General features: G+C 45.7%; 1 protein-coding gene across 1 annotated transcript in view; it reads right to left on the reverse strand.

The window, feature by feature from the left end:
• Nucleotides 1–21,047, reverse strand: part of LOC129811356 (connector enhancer of kinase suppressor of ras 1-like) — a 110,065-nt gene that overhangs the window by 26,622 nt on the left and 62,396 nt on the right. The window contains exons 10-18 of the mRNA XM_055862590.1: nucleotides 17,567–17,706; nucleotides 16,936–17,078; nucleotides 16,750–16,783; nucleotides 16,329–16,504; nucleotides 13,509–13,582; nucleotides 11,961–12,032; nucleotides 2,103–2,176; nucleotides 1,791–1,861; nucleotides 1,002–1,110 (exon numbers count right to left, since the gene is read on the reverse strand). Coding sequence (XP_055718565.1) covers nucleotides 1,002–1,110; nucleotides 1,791–1,861; nucleotides 2,103–2,176; nucleotides 11,961–12,032; nucleotides 13,509–13,582; nucleotides 16,329–16,504; nucleotides 16,750–16,783; nucleotides 16,936–17,078; nucleotides 17,567–17,706 — 893 coding nt within the window. The remainder of the gene's footprint in view (nucleotides 1–1,001; nucleotides 1,111–1,790; nucleotides 1,862–2,102; nucleotides 2,177–11,960; nucleotides 12,033–13,508; nucleotides 13,583–16,328; nucleotides 16,505–16,749; nucleotides 16,784–16,935; nucleotides 17,079–17,566; nucleotides 17,707–21,047) is intronic.

The following is a 21,047-nucleotide window of genomic DNA, read 5'->3' on the forward strand; positions in this document are numbered from 1 at the left end:
GAGAGAGAGAGAGAGGACAGAGGAAGGGAGGGGGGAAGAGAGAGAGAGAGAGAGGACAGAGGAAGGGAGGACAGAGAGAGAGAGGACAGAGGAAGGGAGGACAGAGAGAGAGAGGACAGAGGAAGGGAGGGGGGAAGAGAGAGAGAGAGAGAGGACAGAGGAAGGGAGGACAGAGAGAGAGAGGACAGAGGAAGGGAGGACAGAGAGAGAGAGAGAGGACAGAGGAAGGGAGGGGGGAGAGAGAGGACAGAGGAAGGGAGGGGAGAGAGAGAGAGGACAGAGAAAGGGAGGACAGAGAGAGAGGACAGAGGAAGGGAGGACAGAGAGAGAGAGAGAGGACAGAGGAAGGGAGGGGGGAAGAGAGAGAGAGAGAGAGGACAGAGGAAGGGAGGACAGAGAGAGAGAGGACAGAGGAAGGGAGGACAGAGAGAGAGAGAGAGGACAGAGGAAGGGAGGGGGGAGAGAGAGGACAGAGGAAGGGAGGGGAGAGAGAGAGATGACAGAGAAAGGGAGGGGAGAGAGAGAGAGAGGACAGAGGAAGGGAGGGGGGAGAGCGAGAGAGAGGACAGAGGAAGGGAGGGGGGAGAGCAAGAGAGAGGACAGAGGAAGGGAGGGGAGAGAGAGAGAGGACAGAGGAAGGGAGGGGAGAGAGAGAGAGGACAGAGGAAGGGAGGGGAGAGAGAGGACAGAGGAAGGGAGGGGAGAGAGAGAGAGGACAGAGGAAGGGAGGGGGAGAGAAAGATGTGGCTGTAATTGTATGTTTGTATGCATGGTATGTTTTCAAGATTTCCACACCAATAAAACTTAGACATTTTATTATTGCTAATGGCATATATGAAATATTGGAGAAAGACGGCAGCCAACATGGAAGGAAGAGACAGGTGATGCCCCCAGGACATTGGAGCAATCTGTGAGAAATTAAATAGATGATCAGCTAATTGACTACCCTTATATGACTCTTCTGTCACCCTGTGGTAAAACAGAGAAGTGCTCTACTGTACCTGGGCTTCTGCTGAGCCCTGTGGGTGGAGCAGGAACCTGAACCTTGTTCTTCTTCTCTTTCTCCTCCTTCTCTTTCCTGGCCCGAGGCAGTGTGTTGGACAGAGTTTTCTGGTGTCCAACAAACACAACATATTAGATTAGTATGGAACCTTGCTTTTTTATGAGTGAACAGAAAGAGGGGATATATATATGAGAGAGAGAGAGAGAGAGAGAGAGAGAGAGAGAGAGAGAGAGAGAGAGAGAGAGAGAGAGAGAGAGAGAGAGAGAGAGAGAGAGAGAGAGAGAGAGAGAGAGAGAGAGAGAGAGAGAGAGAGAGAGAGAGAGAGAGAGAGAGAGGAGAGAGAGAGAGAGAGAGAGAGAGAGAGAGAGAGAGAGAGAGAGAGAGAGAGAGGAGAGAGAGAGAGAGAGAGAGAGAGGAGAGAGAGGAGAGAGAGGAGAGAGAGAGAGAGGAGAGAGAGGAGAGAGGAGAGAGAGAGAGAGAGAGAGAGAGAGAGAGAGAGAAAACAGGAAACAGGTGTGGCAGACTAGAGCGATCTGCCTTGGACATTTATTCTACAACATAGTTTTTCTACCAGGACAAACTAAGGGGCCCTATAGGCATGAGTCAGTTTAGAAGACATTGTCATTTACCGGTACAACGATGGCCTGGCAAGTGGGGTAATAAATAAAATACAATAATATAATACATTATAAAACAGACATCACAATATGAAAGGACAGAGACACTTGTTATCCACACCGAGAGAGAAAGAGAGAAAGTGTGTGTGTGTGTCTGTCTCTCTCATCACCGTGTAGATCTTGTTTCTGCGTGGTGAAGGAGAAGACCCCTCATCTTCTGACTCCGTCTCACTGTAACACTCTGTCCACAAAGACACAGACAATCAACCGTATCATTAGAACTTCCGCTTGTCCAGACGTGTTATTCTAGTTTGTAACACCCAGAAACACACAGATGAGAATCTCCATTGAAACGTGTCAGTCCAGGAGGAGTAGGCTGAGAAACGAGCTTGTAATGTATTTTTGATTTGGCTACTATCAAGGACAACTATAATAAGAAAAACATAATTATCCCATCAAATCTCATGAAAAGTTTCTCCTACCCTCTTCGTTGTCCGGTGGTCCTTTGTGGAACTTCTTGTGTTTCTGTATGGCTATGATCAGACAGTTGATCCATCTGCAGAGGAAGAGACAGTGTTCACTGCAAGGTCCTATATTGTTTTATTTCACCTTTATTTAACCAGGTAGGCCAGTTGAGAACAAGTTCTCATTTACAACTGCGACCTGGCCAAGATAAAGCAAAGCAGTGCGACAAAAACTACAACACAGAGTTACACATAAACAAACGTACAGTCAATAACACAATAGAAACATCTATGTACAGTGTGTGCAAATGTAGAAGAGTAGGGAGGTAAGGCAACAAATAGGCCATAGAGGCGAAATAATTACAATTTAGCATTAATACTGGAGTGATAGATGTGCAGATGATGATGTGCAAGTAGAGATACTGGGGTGCAAAAGATAAATAACAATATGGGGTTGAGGTAGTTGGGTGTGTTATTTACAGATTGGCTGTGTACAGGTACAGTGATCGGTAAGCTGCTTTGACAGCTGATGCTTAAATTTAGAGATGGAGAAATAAGACTCCAGCTTCAGTGATTTCTGCAATTCGTTCCAGTCATTGGCAGCAGAGAACTGGAAGGAAAGGCGGCCAAAGGAGGAATTGGCTTTGGGGAAAACCAGTGAAATATACCTGCTGGTGTGCGTGCTACGGGTGGGTGCTGCTGTGGTGACCAGAAAGCTGAGATAAGGCGGGGCTTTACCTAGCAAAGACTTATAGATGACCTGGAGCCAGTGGGTTTAGTGATGAATATGTAGCGAGGGCCAGCCAACGACAGCATACAAGTCGCAGTGGTGGGTAGTATATGGGGCTTTGGTGACAAAACGGATGGCACTGTGATAGACTACATCCAGTTTGATGAGTAGAGTGTCGGAGGCTATTTTTTAAATGACATCGCCGAAGTCAAGGATCGGTAGGATAGTCAGTTTTACGAGGGTATGTTTGGCAGTATGAGTGAAGAAGGCTTTGTTGCGAAATAGGAAGCCAATTCTAGATTTAATTTTGGATTGGAGATGCTTAATGTGAGTCTGGAAGGAGAGTTTGCAGTCTAACCAGACACCTAGAATATGTGAACAACTACAAATACCTAAGTCAGGACCGTCCAGAGTAGTGATGTTAGTTGGGCGAGCGGGCGCGGGCAACAATCAGTTGAAGAGCATGCATTTAGTTTTACTTGCATTTAAAAGCAGTTGGAGGCCACGGAAGGAGTGTTGTATGGCATTCAAATCAAATCAAATTTATTTATATAGCCCTTCGTACATCAGCTAATATCTCAAAGTGCTGTACAGAAACCCAGCCTAAAACCTCAAGGAAAAACCCACAATGAGCATTGTAGCTCGTCTGGAGGATTGTTAACACAGTGTAAAAAGAAGGGCCAGATGTATACAGACTGGTGTCATCTGCGTAGAGGTTGATCAGAGAATCACCAGCAGCAAGAGCGACATCATTGGTGTATACAGAGAAAAGAGTCGGCCCAAGAATTGAACCCTGTGGCACCCCCATAGAGACTGCCAGAGGTCCGGACAACAACCCTCCGATTTGACACACTGAACTCTGATAAGTAGTTGGTGAACCAGGCGAGGCAGTCATTTGAGAAACCAAGGCTATTGAGTCTGCCGATAAGAATGCGGTGATTGACAGTGTCGAAAGCCTTGGCCAGGTCAATGAAGACGGCTGCACAGTATTGTCTCTTTATCGATGGCGATTTTGATATCATTTAGGACCTTGAGCGTGGCTGAGGTGCACCCATGACCAGCTCGGAAACCAGGTTGCATAGTGGAGAAGGTACGGTGGGATTCGAAATGGTCGGTGATCTCTTTGTTAACTTGGCTTTCGAAGATTTTAGAATGGCAGGGCAGGATGGATATAGGTCTATAACAGTTTGGGTCTAGAGTGTTTTCCCCTTTGAAGAGGGACAGCTTTCCAATCTTTGGGGATCTCAAAGGTTGCAACAATTTTGCAGGATAATTTTAGAAAGAGAGGGTCCAGATTATCTAGCCCAGCTGATTTGTAGGGATCCAGATTTTGCAGCTCTTTTAGAACATCAGCTGTCTGGATTTGGGTGAAGGAGAAGCAGGGGGGGGGGGGGGATTGGGCAAGTTGCTGCAGGGGGTGCAGAGCGTTCGGCCGGTGTAGGGGTAACCAGGTGGAAAGCATGGCCAGCCGTAGAAAAATGCTTATTGAAATGATCGATTATGACAGTGTTTCCTAGCCTCAGTGCAGTGGCAGTTGGGAGGAGGAACTTTTATTTTCCATGGAATTTACAGTTTTTACTTTTTGGAATTAGTGCTACAGGATGCAAATTTCTGTTTGCAAAAGCTAGCCTTTGCTTTTTTAACTGACTGTGTATATTGGTTCCTGACTTCCCTGAACAGTTGTATATCGCGGGGGCAATTCGATGCTAATGCAGAACGCCACAGGATGTATTTGTGATGGTCAAGGGCAGTCAAGTCTGGGGTGAACCATGGGCTATATCTGTTCTTAGTTCTACATTTTTTGAACGGGGCATGCTTATTTAAGATGGTGAGGAAGGCACTTTTAAAGAGCAACCAGGCATCCTCTACTGACGGGATGAGGTCAATATCCTTCCAGGATACCCGGGCCAGGTCGATTAGAAAGGCCTGTTTGCTGAAGTGTTTTAGGGAGCGTTTGACAGTGATGAGGGGTGGTTGTTTGACCGCAGACCCATTACGGATGCAGGCAATGAGGCAGTGATCGCGGAGATCCTGGTTGAAGACAGCAGACGTGTATTTAGAGGGCAAGTTGGTCAGGATGATATCTAAGAGGGTGCCCATGGTTACGGATTTAGGGTTGTACCTAGTGGGTTCCTTGATAATTTGTGTGAGATTGAGGGGATCTAGCTTAGATTGTAGGACGGCTGGGGTGTTAAGCATATCTCAGTTTAGGTCACCTAATAGTACGAACTCTGAAGATAGATTGGGAGGCAATCAATTCACATATGGTGTCCAGGGCACAGGTGGGGGCTGATATGGGTCTATAACAAGCAGCAACGGTGAGAAACTTGTTTCTGAAAAGGTGAATTTTTTAAAGCACAAGTTCAAATTGTTTGGGCACAGACCTGGATAGTATGACAGAACTCTGCAGGCTATCTCTGGAGTAGATTGCAACTCCTCCCTCTTTGGCAGTTCTATCTTGTTGGAAAATGTTGTAGCTGGGGATGGAAATTTCAGGATTTTTGTGGCCTTCCTAAGCCATGATTCAGACATGGCTAGGACATCAGGGTTGGCGGAGTGTGCTAAAGCAATGAATAAAAGAAACTTAGGGAGGATGCTTCTGATGTTAACATGCATGAAACCAAGGCTTTTACGGTTACAGAAGTCAACAAATGAGAGCGCCTGGGGAATGGGAGTGGTACTGGGGGTTGCAGGGCCTGGATTAACTTCTACATCACCAGAGGAACAGAGGAGGAGTAGGATAAGGGTACGGCTAAAGGCCTATAAGAACTGGTCGTCTAGTGCATTCAGAACAGAGAGTAAAAGGAGCAGATTTCTGGGCGCGGAAGAATAGAATTAAGGCATAATGTACAGACTGGTATGGTAGGATGTGAGTACAGTGGAGGTAAACCTAGGCATTCAGTGACGATGAGAGAGGTTTTGTCTCTAGAGGCACCAGTTAAGCCAGTTGAGTTCACCACATGTGTGGGTGGTGGAACAAAAAACTATCTAAGGCATATTGGGCAGGGCTAGGGGCTCTATAGTGAAATAAGACAATCACTAACCAAAACAGCAATAGACAAGGCATATAGACATTAAGGAAAGGCATGTGTAGCCGAGTGATCATAGGGTCCAATGAGTAGCAATAGGTGAGTCAGGAGGCCGATTCAGTAGTCGTTACTACGCTAGGCGAGCTGGAGACACGGTGATTCAGACAGCTAGCGGACCGGGGCTAGCAGATGGGACTTCGGCGATGTCGCAACGGAAGAGCCTGTTGAAACTACCTCGGGTGATTACGTCGGCAGACCAGTCGTGATGGATCGGCGGGACTGCGTGTCGGCAATAAAGGGATCAGGCCAATTGGCAAAAGAGGTATTGTAGCCCAAGAAATTAGCTGGTGGACCGCTTCGGCTAGCCGGGAGATGGGCCTAGCTCGAGGCTAGCTCAAGGCCTACTGGTGCTTGCTTCGGGACAGAGATGTTAGCCAGGAGTAGCCACTCGTATTGACCGAGCTGAGGCTGGCTGGTGTCCGACTTAACGGTGAAGACCCCTAGCAGTGGTTAACTGACTACTAGGTAATAGCTAGTTAGCTGGCTAGCTGCTGATGGGGGTTCCTGTTCTAAAGTATAAAAATAGCAGACCCGTACCACATTGGGTGAGGCGGGTTGCAGGAGAGTATATTCAGTCCATAGATGCAAAGTGAGATTAAAATATATACGGAAAAAAATAAGAACAACGATATTTACACGGGACAAGTCAAAACACACGTCCGACTGCTACGCCATCTTGGAAAAGCTTCCAAGATGGGGGGGGGGGGGGGGGGGGTCTTATCCTAGATCTGCACTTAGAACATAAAATCTTTACTTTCAACTGGAACAACCCTTGTACTTTGTAATTATCTGCCCGTTTCTGTAGTACTGACAAACCAACACAGGGTGGCAGCATAGACTATCATATATGCTCAGTAGTCAGTACTCTTGAAGTAGCCTCCCTCGCTTTACCTCACCTGAAACTATGTGGCCCGCCAACAAACTATCAGTGGCCTGTCAACAAACTATCAGTGGCCTGTCAACAAACTATCAGTGGCCTGTCAACAAACTATCAGTGGCCTGTCAACAAACTATTAGTGGCCTGTCAACAAACTATCAGTGGCCTGTCAACAAACTATCAGTGGCCTGTCAACAAACTATCAGTGACCTGTCAACAAACTATTAGTGGCCTGTGTGGTAGAGCTAATGCCACTGCCTTAAAATGTGTGTATTCGTATTTGTGGGAGAGAGAAAGAGGGAGAAAGAGGGAGAAAGAACACCAGATCGTGGCACACAGACAGAGACAACATCTGTATAACGTTTCAGAACCAGACAGAGACAACATCTGTATAACGTTTCAGAACCAGACAGAGACCGCAATGGAGAGATTCAGTCGAGTGTTGTCTCCATCACACAGCTGTGGTGTGTGTATGGTGTGTGTGGTGTGTGTATGGTGTGTGTGGTGTGTGTATGGTGTGTGTGGTATGTGCTGTCAAACAACCACAGACATTATCCTATCATAATGTTCGTCTCCGTCATCGTTTCTATGGGGAATCCTCGGTTGTGTATTTCCTGCCAGGCTTTCTTATTAATCATTGAAATATGCAGGAGGCCTGTAGGGAAGAGAACAGCGTATGTGTGTGTATTAGCAGTGTATATTGGAACCAGGAGTTGGAACCCAAAGTTGTTTTCCAATCTGAACAGAACAATGATTTTTTTTTCATTCCGTTCCACTGTTCCGACCTGCTAAATAAAATTCTGAACCGGTTCGCAACCCCCCAGAAAGTACTGGTTTATATCATTCAGTGTGGATTGAGCAATAAAATGGGCAAACTGTAGTTTACTGAGTAGTTTACATGTGTGATGGAAAGACAAGTGTAGGGTGCGAGAGGTAACTGAAATTTTACGGGTGGGGAGCCGCTATTGGCTCTTTGAATTGTCAATAGAAGTCGATAGATAGCGTTTTGCTGTTGCCACGACGACGTCACAGCATCAATTTGCCTGGCTGCGATACAGCTGCGGTCCCCAACGTAGCATTTTTCAGCTGGCAGGCAGACACTGGAAGAAGTTTCTGAATGACAGAGGGAGGGCTTTGCATAGGTGCTTTGTTGCAAGATGGCGCCGACAGAGATGGTCACCTCGCTTCGAGTCCCTAGGAAACTATGCAGTATTTTTTTCTTTTATGTATTATTTCTTACATTGTTAGCCCAGCAAATCTTAAGTGTTATTACATACAGCCGGGAATAACTATTGCATATAAGAGCGACGTCAACTTACCAACATTACGACCAGAAATACGACTTTCCTGAAGCGGATCCTTTGTTCGGGCCACCACCCAGGACATTGGATCTAATCCCAGAGGCTGACCCAAAACAACGTCGCCGCAGAAGGGTAGACGGAGCGGCCTCCTGGTCAGACTTCGGAGGCGTACACGCCACCCACCGCTTCCGAGTATATTACTCGCCAATGTCCAGTCTCTAGACAACAAGGTGGACGAAATTAGGGAAAGGGTTGCCTTCCAGAGAGACATCAGAGATGGTAACATTCTCTGTTCACGGGAACATGGCTCTCTCGGGATATGTTGTGGGAGTCTGTACAGCCACCGGGTTTCTTCATGCGTTGCTCCGACAGAAATAAACATATCTCTTGGAAGAAGAAGGGGGGGGTGTATGCTTCATGATTAACGACTCATGGTGTAATAACAACATACAGGAACTCAAGTCCTTTTGATCACCTGACCTAAAATTCCTTACAATCAAATGCCAACCACATTATCTCCCAAGAGAATTCTCTTCAATTATAGTCACAGCTGTGTATATCCCCCCCTCAAGGAACTTCACTGGAGTCTATGTAAACTGGAAACCATATATCCTGATGCTGCATTTATTGTAGCTGGGGATTTTAACAAAGCTCATTTGAGAACAGGGCTACCTAAATTGTATCAGAACATTGACTGTAGCAAGTGAGCGGGCAATACACTGGACCACTGCTACTCTAACTTTAGAGATGCATACAAGGCCCTCCCCCGCTCGACCACGACTCCATTTTTCTGCTACCATCCTACAGGCAGAAACTCAAACAGGATGTACCCTTGACTAGAACCATTCAAAGCTGGTCTGACCAATCGGAATCGACGCTTCAAGGTTGTTTTGATCACGCGGATTGGAAAATGTTCCGGGAAGCCTCTGAGAATAACATACATTTCTACGCTGACTCGGTGAGTGAGTTTATAAGGAAGTGCTTTGGAGATGTTGTACCCACTGTGACTATTAAAACCTACCCTAACCAGAAACCATGGATAGATGGCGGCATTTGCGCTGAAAGCGCAAACCACCGCATTCAACCATGGAAAGATGACTAAAAATATGGCCGAATGTAAACAGTGTAGTTATTCCCTCCGCAAGGCAATCAAACAAGCGAAATGTCCTGTCCTGCGTTGCATATAATCAATGCGGTGCCTGTTAATTCATCATCGAATCACAGCCTACTTCAACTTCGCCAAACGGGTTATGATTTAACAAAAGTGCATTGCCGAAAAAAGCACAATCTTTCCACAAATGAACATAAACATCAATGCCTTTATTAAAATCAATACACAGAAGTATATTTTTTCAAACCTGCATATTTAGTTAAAAGAAATTAATGTTAGCAGGCAATATTAACTAGGAAAATTGTGTCACTTCTCTTGGGGACAAAGTGGAGTCGCAATTCAATGGCTCAGACATGAGACGTATGTGGATGGGTCTACAGGCAATCATGGACTACAAAAAGAAAACCAGCCACGTCACGGACACCGACATCTTGCTTCCAGACAAACTAAAACATATTTTTTGCCTGCTTTGAGGATAATACAGTGCCACCGACGCGGCCCGCTACCAAAGACTGCGGCCCCCCCCTCTCCTTCTCCGTGGTCGACGGAGTCTATGATTTGATAGAGAAGTCTGGCTGAGCGGTGGTAGGCAGCAGCAGGCTCGTAAGCATTCATTCAAACAGCACTTTCCTGCGTATGCCAGCATCTCTTAGCAATGCTTGAAGCACAGCTCAGTTTATGACTTCAAGCCTATCAACTCCTGCGATTAGGCTGGCAACACTAAAGTGCCTATAAGAACATCCAATAGTCAAAGGTATATGAAATACAAATGGTATAGAGAGAAATAGTCTACGCATCATAATTCCTATAATAACTACAACCTAAAACTTCTTAACTGGGAATATTGAACCACCAGCTTTCATATGTTCTCATGTTCTGAACAAGAAAATTAAACGTTAGCTTTTTTACATGGCACATATTGCACTTTTGCTTTCTTCTCCAACACTGTGTTTTTCCATTATGTAAACGAAATTGAACATTTCATTATTTATTTGAGACTAAATAGATTTTATTTATGTATTATATCAACTTAAAATAAGTGCACACATAAAAAATGTTTTTTTAAATAAATAAAAATGTAAAAAATGTAAAAATGTTTTAAAATCGGCAGTTTAATCGGTATCGTCTTTTTTTGGTCCTCCAATAAATCGGTATCGGAGTTGAAAAATCATAATCGGTCGACCTCTACCCTAGACCCATTTCGGTTCGCCATCACACTGCACACTGCCGTATCCCATCTGGACAAGACGAATACCTATGTAAGAATACTGTTCATTGACTACAGCTCAGCATTCAACACCATAGTACCCTCCAAGCTCATCATTAAGCTTGAGGCCCTGGGTCTCAACCCTGCCCTGTGCTATTGGGTCCTGGACTTTCTGACGTGCCGCCCCCAGGTGGTGAAGATAGGAAACAACATCTCCACTTTGCTGATCCTCAACACTGGGTGCATGCTCAGCCCTCTCCTGTACTCCCTGTTCACCCATGACTGTGCGGCCATGCACGCCTCCAACTCGATCATCAAGTTTGCAGACGACACAACAGTATGGGCTTGATTACCAACAACGACGAGACGGCCTACAGGGAGGAGGTGAAGGCACTCAGAGTGTGGTGTCAGGAAAACAATCTCTCACTCAACGTCAACAAAACAAAGGAGATGATCGTGGACTTCAGGAAATAGCGGAGGGAGCACCCCCCTATCCACATCGACGGGACAGTAGTGGAGAAGGTGGAGAGTTAAGTTCCTTAGCATACACATCACGGACAAACTGAAATGGTATACCCACACTCAGGAGGTGAAGAAATTTGTCTTGTCACCTAAAACCCTCACAAACCTTTACAGATGCACAATTGAGAGCATCCTGTCGGGCTGTATCACCACCTGGTACGGCAACATCACCACCCTCAACCGCAAGGCTCTCCAGAGGGTGGTGCAGTCTGCACAACGCATCACCGGGGGCAAACTACCTGCCCTCCAGGACACCTACAGCACCCGATGTCACAGGAAGGCCAAAAAGATCATATAAGGACAACAACCACCCGAGCCACTGCCTGTTCACTCCACTACCAACCAGGAGACGAGGTCAGTACAGGTGCATCAAAGCTGGGACCGAGAGACTGAAAAACAGATTCTATCTCAAGGCCACCAGACTATTAAACAGCCATCACAACAACAGAGAGGCTGTTGCCTACATACAGACTCAAATCATTAGCCAATTTAATAAATGGATCGCTAGTCACATAAAAGAATTACACTTTAATAATGTTTACATATCTTCCATTACTCATCTCATATGTATATACTGTATTTTATACCATCTATAACATCTTGCCTATGCCGCTCGGTCATCACTCATCCATATATATTTCTCTGTACACATTCTTCTTCCATCCTTTTACATTTGTGTGTATTAGTTAGTTGTTGTGGAACTGTTAGATTACTTGTTAGATATTACTGCACTGTCGGAACTAGAAGCACAAGCATTTAGCTACACTCGCATTAACATCTGCTAACCATGTGTATGTGACAAATACAATTTGATTTGATTTGTGTTTTTTGTGGGACTAGAAAAAAATGCCCTGAATGTAAAATAAAGTTTTTAACCGGTGCCCATGCTTTTAAAATAGTGGTTCTGTTCTGGTACAGTATAGATCACTTTCATTCCCGGTTCTGATTCTGTTACTTGAAAAATTATGTTATTTTTTGGTTTTTCGGTTCTATTCCCTGAACCGGTTCCAACCAGATGTGTTCATAATTTGTCACCTACTTGGTCATGTCATTGACATTCTCGGCGGCAAAGAAGAAAGTCTGGAAGCGCTGGTGGCACATTTGGAAGACACTGGGGAAAGAGAAAGAAAGACAGACACAGAGAGAGAGAGAGAGAGCGGGGAAGAGAGAGATAGGCAGTTAGGATTAAGTTAGTTCCAGCGTTGACCGTTCTGGGATATTAAATTGCTATTTGAACCCAGATGTGACTACAGTACTTCCCACAATAAGTTGGGTGATTTCTGGCCCATTCCTCCCTGACAGTGCTGGTGTAACTGAGTCAGGTTTGTAGGCCTCATTGCTCACAGACGCTTTTTAGCTCTGCCCACCAATGTTCTATAGGATTGAGGTCAGGGCTTTGTGATGACCACTCCAATACCTTGACTTTGTTGTCCTTTAGCAATTTTACCACAACTTTGGAAGTATGCTTGGGGTCATTGTCCATTTGGAAGACCAATTTGCGACCAAGCTTCAACTTCCTAACTGATGTCTTGAGATGTTGCTTCAATTTATCCACGTAATTTTCCTCCCTCATGATGCCATCTATTTTGTGAAGTGCACCAGTCCCTCCTGCAGCAAAGCACCCCACAACATGAATCTGCCACCCCCGTGCTTCACGGTTGGGATGGTGTTCTTCAGCTTGCAAGCCTCCCCCTTTTTCCTCCAAACATAACGATGGTCATTATGGCCAAACAATTATATTTTTGTTTCATCAGACCAGGGGACATTTCTCCAAAAGGTGCAATCTTTGTACCCATGTGCAATTGCAAACCGTAGTCTGGCTTTTTTTATGGCGGTTTAGGAGCAGTGGCTTCTTTCTTGCTGAGCGGCCTTTCAGGTTATGTCGATATAGGACTTGTTTTACTGTGGATAAAGATACTTTTGTACCTATTTCCTCCAGCATCTTCACATGGTCCTTTGCTGTTGTTCTGGGATTGATTTGCACTTTTCGCACCAAAGAACGTTCATCTCTAGGAGACAGAACACGTCTCCTTCCTGAGCAGTATGACGGCTGCGTGGGCCCATGGTGTTTATACTTGCGTACTATTGTTTGTACAGATGAACGTGGTACCTTCAAGCGTTTGGAAATTGCTCCCAAGGATGAGCCAGATTGTGGAGATCTCCAATTTCTTTTCCTGAGGTCTTGGCTGATTTCTTTTGATTTTCCCATGATGTTAAGCAAAGAGGCACTGAGTTTTAAGGTAGGCCTTGAAATACATCCGCAGGTACATCTCCAATTGACTCATTTTCTAGATTTTCCCAAGCTGTTTAATGGCACAGTCAACTTAGTGTATGTAAACTTCTGACCCACTGGAATTAAGATACAGTGAATTATAACTGAAATAATCTCTGTTAACAATTATTGGAAAAATGACTTGTGTCATGCACAAAGTAGATGTCCTAACCGACTTGCCAAAACTATAGTTTGTTAACAAGAAGTTTGTGGAGTGGTTGAAAAACGAGTTTTAATGACTCCAACCAGTGTATGTAAACTTCCGACTTTAACTGTATCTCATCACACTAGACACTATGTGGCAAAAGTACTTACTACTTCCTCTTGTGTTCTCCTGCACTCTCTATGTTGTAGCTGGAGATATGAACCAGGCCCTCTGCTTTCTCCTCCTGGCAATGACAAACAAATAAATAGGTTAATCAACCACAACTACTGCTGCCATGATAGTAAGTAAGTAGCCTTGTCCGAGCCAAAACGGCCCACAGGGCAGGACCCTATTTCCTGTTTCTGTAGCGTGAGGCAGCTTGATGTACAAGTACACCTCCTGGATGCTAGTCTATCTCCTGTTTCTGTAGCGTGAGGCAGCTTGATGTACAAGTACACCCCCTGGATGCTAGTCTATCTCCTGTTTCTGTAGCGTCAGGCAGCTTGATGTACAAGTACACCCCCTGGATGCTAGTCTATCTCCTGTTTCTGTAGCGTCAGGCAGCTTGATGTACAAGTACACCCCCTGGATGCTAGTCTATCTCCTGTTTCTGTAGCGTGAGGCAGCTTGATGTACAAGTACACCCCCTGGATGCTAGTCTATCTCCTGTTTCTGTAGCGTGAGGCAGCTCGATGTAAAAGTACACCTCCTGGATGCTAGTCTATCTCCTGTTTCTGTAGCGTCAGGCAGCTCGATGTACAAGTACACCCCCTGGATGCTAGTCTATCTCCTGTTTCTGTAGCGTCAGGCAGCTTGATGTACAAGTACACCCCCTGGATGCTAGTCTATCTCCTGTTTCTGTAGCGTGAGGCAGCTTGATGTACAAGTACACCCCCTGGATGCTAGTCTATCTCCTGTTTCTGTAGCGTCAGGCAGCTTGATGTACAAGTACACCTCCTGGATGCTAGTCTATCTCCTGTTTCTGTAGCGTCAGGCAGCTTGATGTACAAGTACACCCCCTGGATGCTAGTCTATCTCCTGTTTCTGTAGCGTGAGGCAGCTTGATGTACAAGTACACCTCCTGGATGCTAGTCTATCTCCTGTTTCTGTAGCGTCAGGCAGCTTGATGTACAAGTACACCCCCTGGATGCTAGTCTATCTCCTGTTTCTGTAGCGTCAGGCAGCTTGATGTACAAGTACACCCCCTGGATGCTAGTCTATCTCCTGTTTCTGTAGCGTCAGGCAGCTTGATGTACAAGTACACCCCCTGGATGCTAGTCTATCTCCTGTTTCTGTAGCGTCAGGCAGCTTGATGTACAAGTACACCTCCTGGATGCTAGTCTATCTCCTGTTTCTGTAGCGTCAGGCAGCTTGATGTACAAGTACACCTCCTGGATGCTAGTCTATCTCCTGTTTCTGTAGCGTCAGGCAGCTTGATGTACAAGTACACCCTGTGGATGCTAGTCTATCTCCTGTTTCTGTAGCGTGAGGCAGCTTGATGTACAAGTACACCCTGTGGATGCTGGTCTATCTCCTGTTTCTGTAGCGTCAGGCAGCTTGATGTACAAGTACACCTCCTGGATGCTAGTCTATCTCAGTGCCTTAACCCCAATTAATGCTGAGTGCCAAGCATTTTCAAAGTCTGTCGGGGATCGAACCCCCAACCTTCCAATCTCAGGGCGGACACTGGTGCGCTGCTGCCATGATGGCCGGGTTAAACCAGACTGAACCATACAAGCACAGTGTTCTCTCTGGCTCAGTCAGGCTACTTACAATAAACACGGTCTAAAAGACAGAGAGAATGACAAAAATCACACTGCACAGTGGAAACCTGTTTAGGCTGATAAAACAGAACTGTGTACAACCACATGCAAATAATACTATCACTGTGAGACATGATATTATTGGGCCTCTATAACTTTACATGCATAATGATATGCTCATATGATATAATAGCATATGACACAATTGCACTTTAACTGTACATTGACGTGAGCAGATTCCCTGTCAATTCAAAAACACAAATAAACATTCAAGTGAAATATTCAGAACGTTGCTGATAGAAATGTAATGAATAGAGTCGCAGTGATTCCCCATTCATCATGATGCACAATGTTCTCTTCTACACAATGCATTTCTATCTGAATGGTCTGTAATGTTGCACCATCCCGAACAACCATTGTTCTGTCACCATGTTCTAGAAGTAAACCTATGATAAAGTAGCAGACTTGACTGTGTAGGTCTGTGTATAGAGCCATCATGGTCGAGCGTTGTGCACACATCCCGACATCAAAAAGCTCTGTAGCTCCAGTTTTTTTTTTGATTTTACTTTATTTAACTAGGCAAGTCAGTTAAGAACAAATTCTTATTTTCAATGACAGCCTAGGAACAGTGGGTTAACTTACCTTGTCAGCTCAGGGATTTGATCTTGCAACCTTTCGGTTACAAGCCCAATGCTCTAACCACTAGGCTACTTGCCTCCCTGAGTCTGGACCTTGACGAACTTAAATAGTGAGTCATGACCACAAAAACACCAGACTGATGGCTATAGCCATGATCAACAAGTATATTATTCTTCTGGGTTTATCTAGCTCTATTTGGAATATTTTATCTTGCTTCGCTGGCTTGGTAGTTTGCTCGGTTATCAATCCTCTGATGCACATTTGTGATGTTGTAGACGATAACCATCTGATTACGTTTTTTGTTAACTTGTATGAGCTGTATTTGAAGTTACACGTTATCGTATCAACAGAGAACTTTCTGATTCCCAACTGTGCACTCAGCTTTTCCTGGCACAGAGTCCATATGTATACCATCCTTTTTCCAGTTGAAGGGATAGGGGTGGGGGGGTTGGAGGTCCGACAACTATCCTAGTTCCTCTTGTGCATGTGCCAACCCTCTCCTACACGTACAGCATCCCATCGATCCAGAAAGCGCTTGATTTAACCATTTCTATTAGCAACGATGAGGTAATAAATGAATGTGTTCACCTGCTGGCTGGTATACCAGTAGAGAGTGGGGCCCTTGAGGACGAACCAGAAGCGCTGCCATTTCTGGGTCATGAACACGCTGCTCTCCTTCCTCTTCTTCCACAGCCAGCCGTCACAGTCGGGTTGAACCAGCTCACGACACGACACACGCCGCCTGCTCGCCGCTGTACTCTTGCCTGGGAGGGAGGTAGGGAGCGAGCGAGAGGAGAGAGAGAACAGAGAGGGGGCGAGAGAACAGAGAGGGGGAGGATAGAAGATTGATAGAGGAGAGAGGGAGAGAGAAAGAGAGAGAGAGAGAGAAAGAAAGTCAAGGTTTTTGCGTGTGTTCATACAAAAACAATCTCAGTGACATAATGCAGGAAAGTAAATACATAATCTAAATAAGGAAGGTCGGGAAAAGTCCACTAAAACAAAGACCTACCTTTTGTAGACATCCTTTTTGGTTCTTTATCCTCCTAAAAGGGGAAAACAGAACAGTCTTATGTTCAAGTCTAAATTGTGTCTGCAACTACAGCATGGAAAAAATCTGTGACGAAACACCGAAATCAGTCAAATTCATTTTCTATGTGAACTTAATGACGAAACAGAGGGTGTGTTTCTCTCTCACCCCGTGTACGCCCATCTCAGGGCAGGAACTGACGCTAGCTCTGGCTAGCTCTAGTACCCGGTGGGACGGACTACTGGGGGGCGCAGAGCCCTCTCCCCTGGGCCTGGGGCTGAACCTGGACCCCTTCAAACTATTGGTTTCTCCTAGGACAAACACACACACACAGAATCACACGCACGCACACAGGTGAGAACACTTTTTATACGACACAACTACGGTTATTATGGCCTTTCCGATCAAAATCTCACTGTGTGAAACTAACATTTTGTCTCCAACAGTACAACTAACATTTTGTCTCCAACAGTCCTACTTCAGCTGCTATTTATTTACTGGGGTCAGGTTCTCTCCAGTATCCTACTGGTTGTGGATGCCGAGAGTAACTTAACAGGACCCTGATAGGCTATCTACAGAAACATGTTATGGCGATCAGCGGTGTACTTCGTTCTGATACTAAATGTAATGATAGCTACATAGCGACACTTGTTCTAATGACAAGGGGGAATCAATTAGGTGACTTGGATGATTATTTCTTGTAAATGCCAGGTAGGCTAATCCTTATAAAATATATCCTAATGGCCTATGTGACCTGGCACGCCTTCTACCCAGAAATGGTCATGTCTATGGTTCTGACCTGCAGACAGGTATGAGAGCTCCCCCTGGTGGTGGGGGTGTGAGGTGTATGTCAGGCTGCTGTCCAATCCCCTGTCATTGGACAGCTCCGACTCCTCCTGGCCCATGTGTTGGCTCACCACTGGCCCCTGAACCGCTGCCCTGCATACAGAGAGAGGGGACACACGTCATCACACTAACACCATTATCACCCAGGCTCTACGGACACAACATCACTAACACTATCTACACACATCACCCACGCTCTACTCTGTGCCCTGGATGGAAGCCTTGTTCAACACCACCCACGCTCTCCTCTACCCTCTTGGGTGGCAGCATTGTTCAACACCACCCACGCTCTCCTCTACCCTCTTGGGTGGCAGCCTTGTTCAACACCACCCACGCTCTCCTCTACCCTCTGGGTGGCAGCATTGTTCAACACCACCCACGCTCTCCTCTACCCTCTTGGGTGGCAGCCTTGTTCAACACCACCCACGCTCTCCTCTACCCTCTTGGGTGGCAGCATTGTTCAACACCACCCACGCTCTCCTCTACCCTCTTGGGTGGCAGCCTTGTTCAACACCACCCACGCTCTCCTCTACCCTCTTGGGTGACAGCCTTGTTCAACACCACCCACGCTCTCCTCTACCCTCTTGGGTGGCAGCATTGTTCAACACCACCCACGCTCTCCTCTACCCTCTTGGGTGACAGCCTTGTTCAACACCACATACGCTCTCCTCTACCCTCTTGGGTGGCAGCATTGTTCAACACCACCCACGCTCTCCTCTGTCCTCTGGATGGTCTCTACACCACCCACAGGGAGAAGGAGCACACTGTATCACACTACGCTGTCACTAAAGAAGAGTGGGAGGGGCCAACAACTAACACATTGCTATAGAAACCTGAAGCAGGAAATAAAAACATAACAAAGACGGGTTGGTTGTTTAGCAACAAAACCAACGTGTGCGCAACTATAGGGGCAAAACAGACGTGGTTGGCTTACACTGTTGACAACATGTCAACTATTTCATCTCCAATGTTTATTGAAAATAAATATATTTGAGCCATATTAGCATAGATATGACATCCAGTCAAAACACCTCAAAACAAGACATGATATCAAGAACAAGATGAAACGAGTCACTTTATGACCCCCTCCCCCCACATGGCAGTTTTTAGTCATTGTTGCTAACAATCTGGTCATCCAGAATGACAACACCACACAGACTTCTGCCCCCATAGAAGCGGGCGCATCATTTTTGGTGACGTTGTCATCTAACACATCTATATATAGTTAGGCTATTTTTAGACATCTTGAACTAATAGCAATTTTAGATAATCGCACAGGTTATAAAAGCAATTGACAAGCTCTCATTTTAGGGTGAATTTGTCCTTTAAAAATGCTCTTAAGTGTGGATCTATAATTTGAACTAAAACTTCTTAGAAGTCAGAACTAGCCTCAACTCCCATAGGATATCAGACTGAGTCAAATGTCTTTCAGGAAGTAGCACAAAACACAGTATAATTTAGTACCCTAACTCACCAGACCTCTGTTGGTTTCCAGTGAGTGTACTGTGATCAACGACAGCCTATGGCAGCCTTTACGGCGTTTGTAACATTGACTTTGTCACACAGCCATTGGTCCATTACAGAGTCATGCTGCCTGTTGCTGACAGCTCAGACAAGTTTGTGCGAGAGGAACCATTTTGGATATTTCTTTTAAAAAATCACCCATTATAGACAGGAAAATGCTTTAGACTCAAACTACTGAGGAGTTTCTGGCTTAAAAATGCTCTCTCCATTGAAAAATGCTCGACTTCATTCGATAAAGATAAAAAAATATGTTCAAATAGTTGTTTCAAAATGCTGTATTTCAACCAGCAGAGGCTGCTGAGGGGAGGATGGCTTATAATAATGGCTGGAACGGAGTCAATGGAATGGCATCAAACACATGAAAGGGAAAAGGGTGATACCTAGTCAGTTGTACAACTGAATGCATTCAACTGAAAAGCGTCTTCCGCATTTAACCCAACCCCTCTGAATGTAGGAGCATTGGGCCAGTAACCAAAAGGTTGCTGGATCGATTCCCCACGCTGACAAACCACGTGTTTGATTTATTTGATACCATTCCACTTATTCCGCTCCAGCCATTACCACGAGTACATCCTCCCAAATTAATGTGCCACCAACCTCCTGTGGTTTCAATCCTATCTGAAGGAGTAGTAATACCTGTCTGATGTGTGTGTGTGTGTGTGTGTGTCCTGTGTGTGTGTGTGTCCTGTGTGTGTGTGTGTCCTGTGTGTGTGTTTCCTGTGTGTGTGTGTCCTGTGTGTGTGTGTGTGTGTCCTGTGTGTGTGTGTGTGTGTCTTGTGGGGGGGGGGGGGGGGGGGGGGGCTGTGTGTGTGTGTGTCCTGTGTGTCTGTGTGTGTCCTGTGAGTTTGTGTGTCTCTGCACCCCCCACAGCAACTCGCTTAAGCCTCCCCCATTTCTCCTTCACCCAAATCCAGATAGCTGATGTTCTGAAAGAGCTGCAAAATCTGGACCCCTACAAATCAGCTGGGCTAGATAATCTGGACCCTCTCTTTCTAAAATTATCTGCCGCAATTGTTGCAGCTCCTATTACCAGTCTGTTCAACCTCTCTTTTGTATATTCTGAGATCCCCAAAGATTGGAAAGCTGCCGCACTCATCCCCCTCTTCAAAGGGGGAGACACTCTAGAACCAAACTGTTAAAGACCTATATCTGTCCTACCCTTCCTTTCTAAGGTCTTCAAAAGACAAGTTTACAAACAGATCACCAACCATTTCGAAATCCACCGTATCTTCTCCACTGTGCAATCCGGTTTCCGAGCTGGTCTTGGGTGCACCTCAGCCACGCTCAAGGTCCTAAACGATATCACAATCGCCATCGATAAAATACAATACTCTGCCGCCGTATTCATCGACCTGGCCCAGGCTTTCGACTCTGTCAATCACCGCATTCTTATCGGCAGACTCAATAGCCTTGGTTTCTCAAATGACTGCCTCGCCTGGTTCACCAACTACTTCTCAGACAGAGTTCAGCGTGTCAAATCGGAGGGCCTGTTGTCCGGACCTCTGGCAGTCTCTATGGGGGTGCCACAGGGTTCAATTCTCGGGCCGACTCTTTTCTCTGTATATATCAATGACGTCGCTTTTGCTGCTGGTGATTCTCTGATCCACCTCTACGCAGACGATACCATTCTGTACACTTCTGGCCCTTCTTTGGACACTGTGTTAACTAACCTCCAGACGAGCTACAATGCCATACAACACTCCTTCCGTGGCCTCCAACTGCTCCTAAATGCAAGTAAAACTAAATGCATGCTCTTCAACCGATCGCTGCCCGCACTTGCCGCCTGTCTAGCATCGCTACTCTGGACAGTTCTGACTTAGAATATGTGGACAACTACAAATACCTAGGTGTCTGGTTAGACTGCAAACTCTCCTTCCAAACTCACATTAAGAATCTCCAATCCAAAATTA

The sequence above is a fragment of the Salvelinus fontinalis genome, chromosome 15 (genome assembly GCF_029448725.1).
Source record: "Salvelinus fontinalis isolate EN_2023a chromosome 15, ASM2944872v1, whole genome shotgun sequence".
Lineage (NCBI taxonomy): Eukaryota > Metazoa > Chordata > Actinopteri > Salmoniformes > Salmonidae > Salvelinus > Salvelinus fontinalis.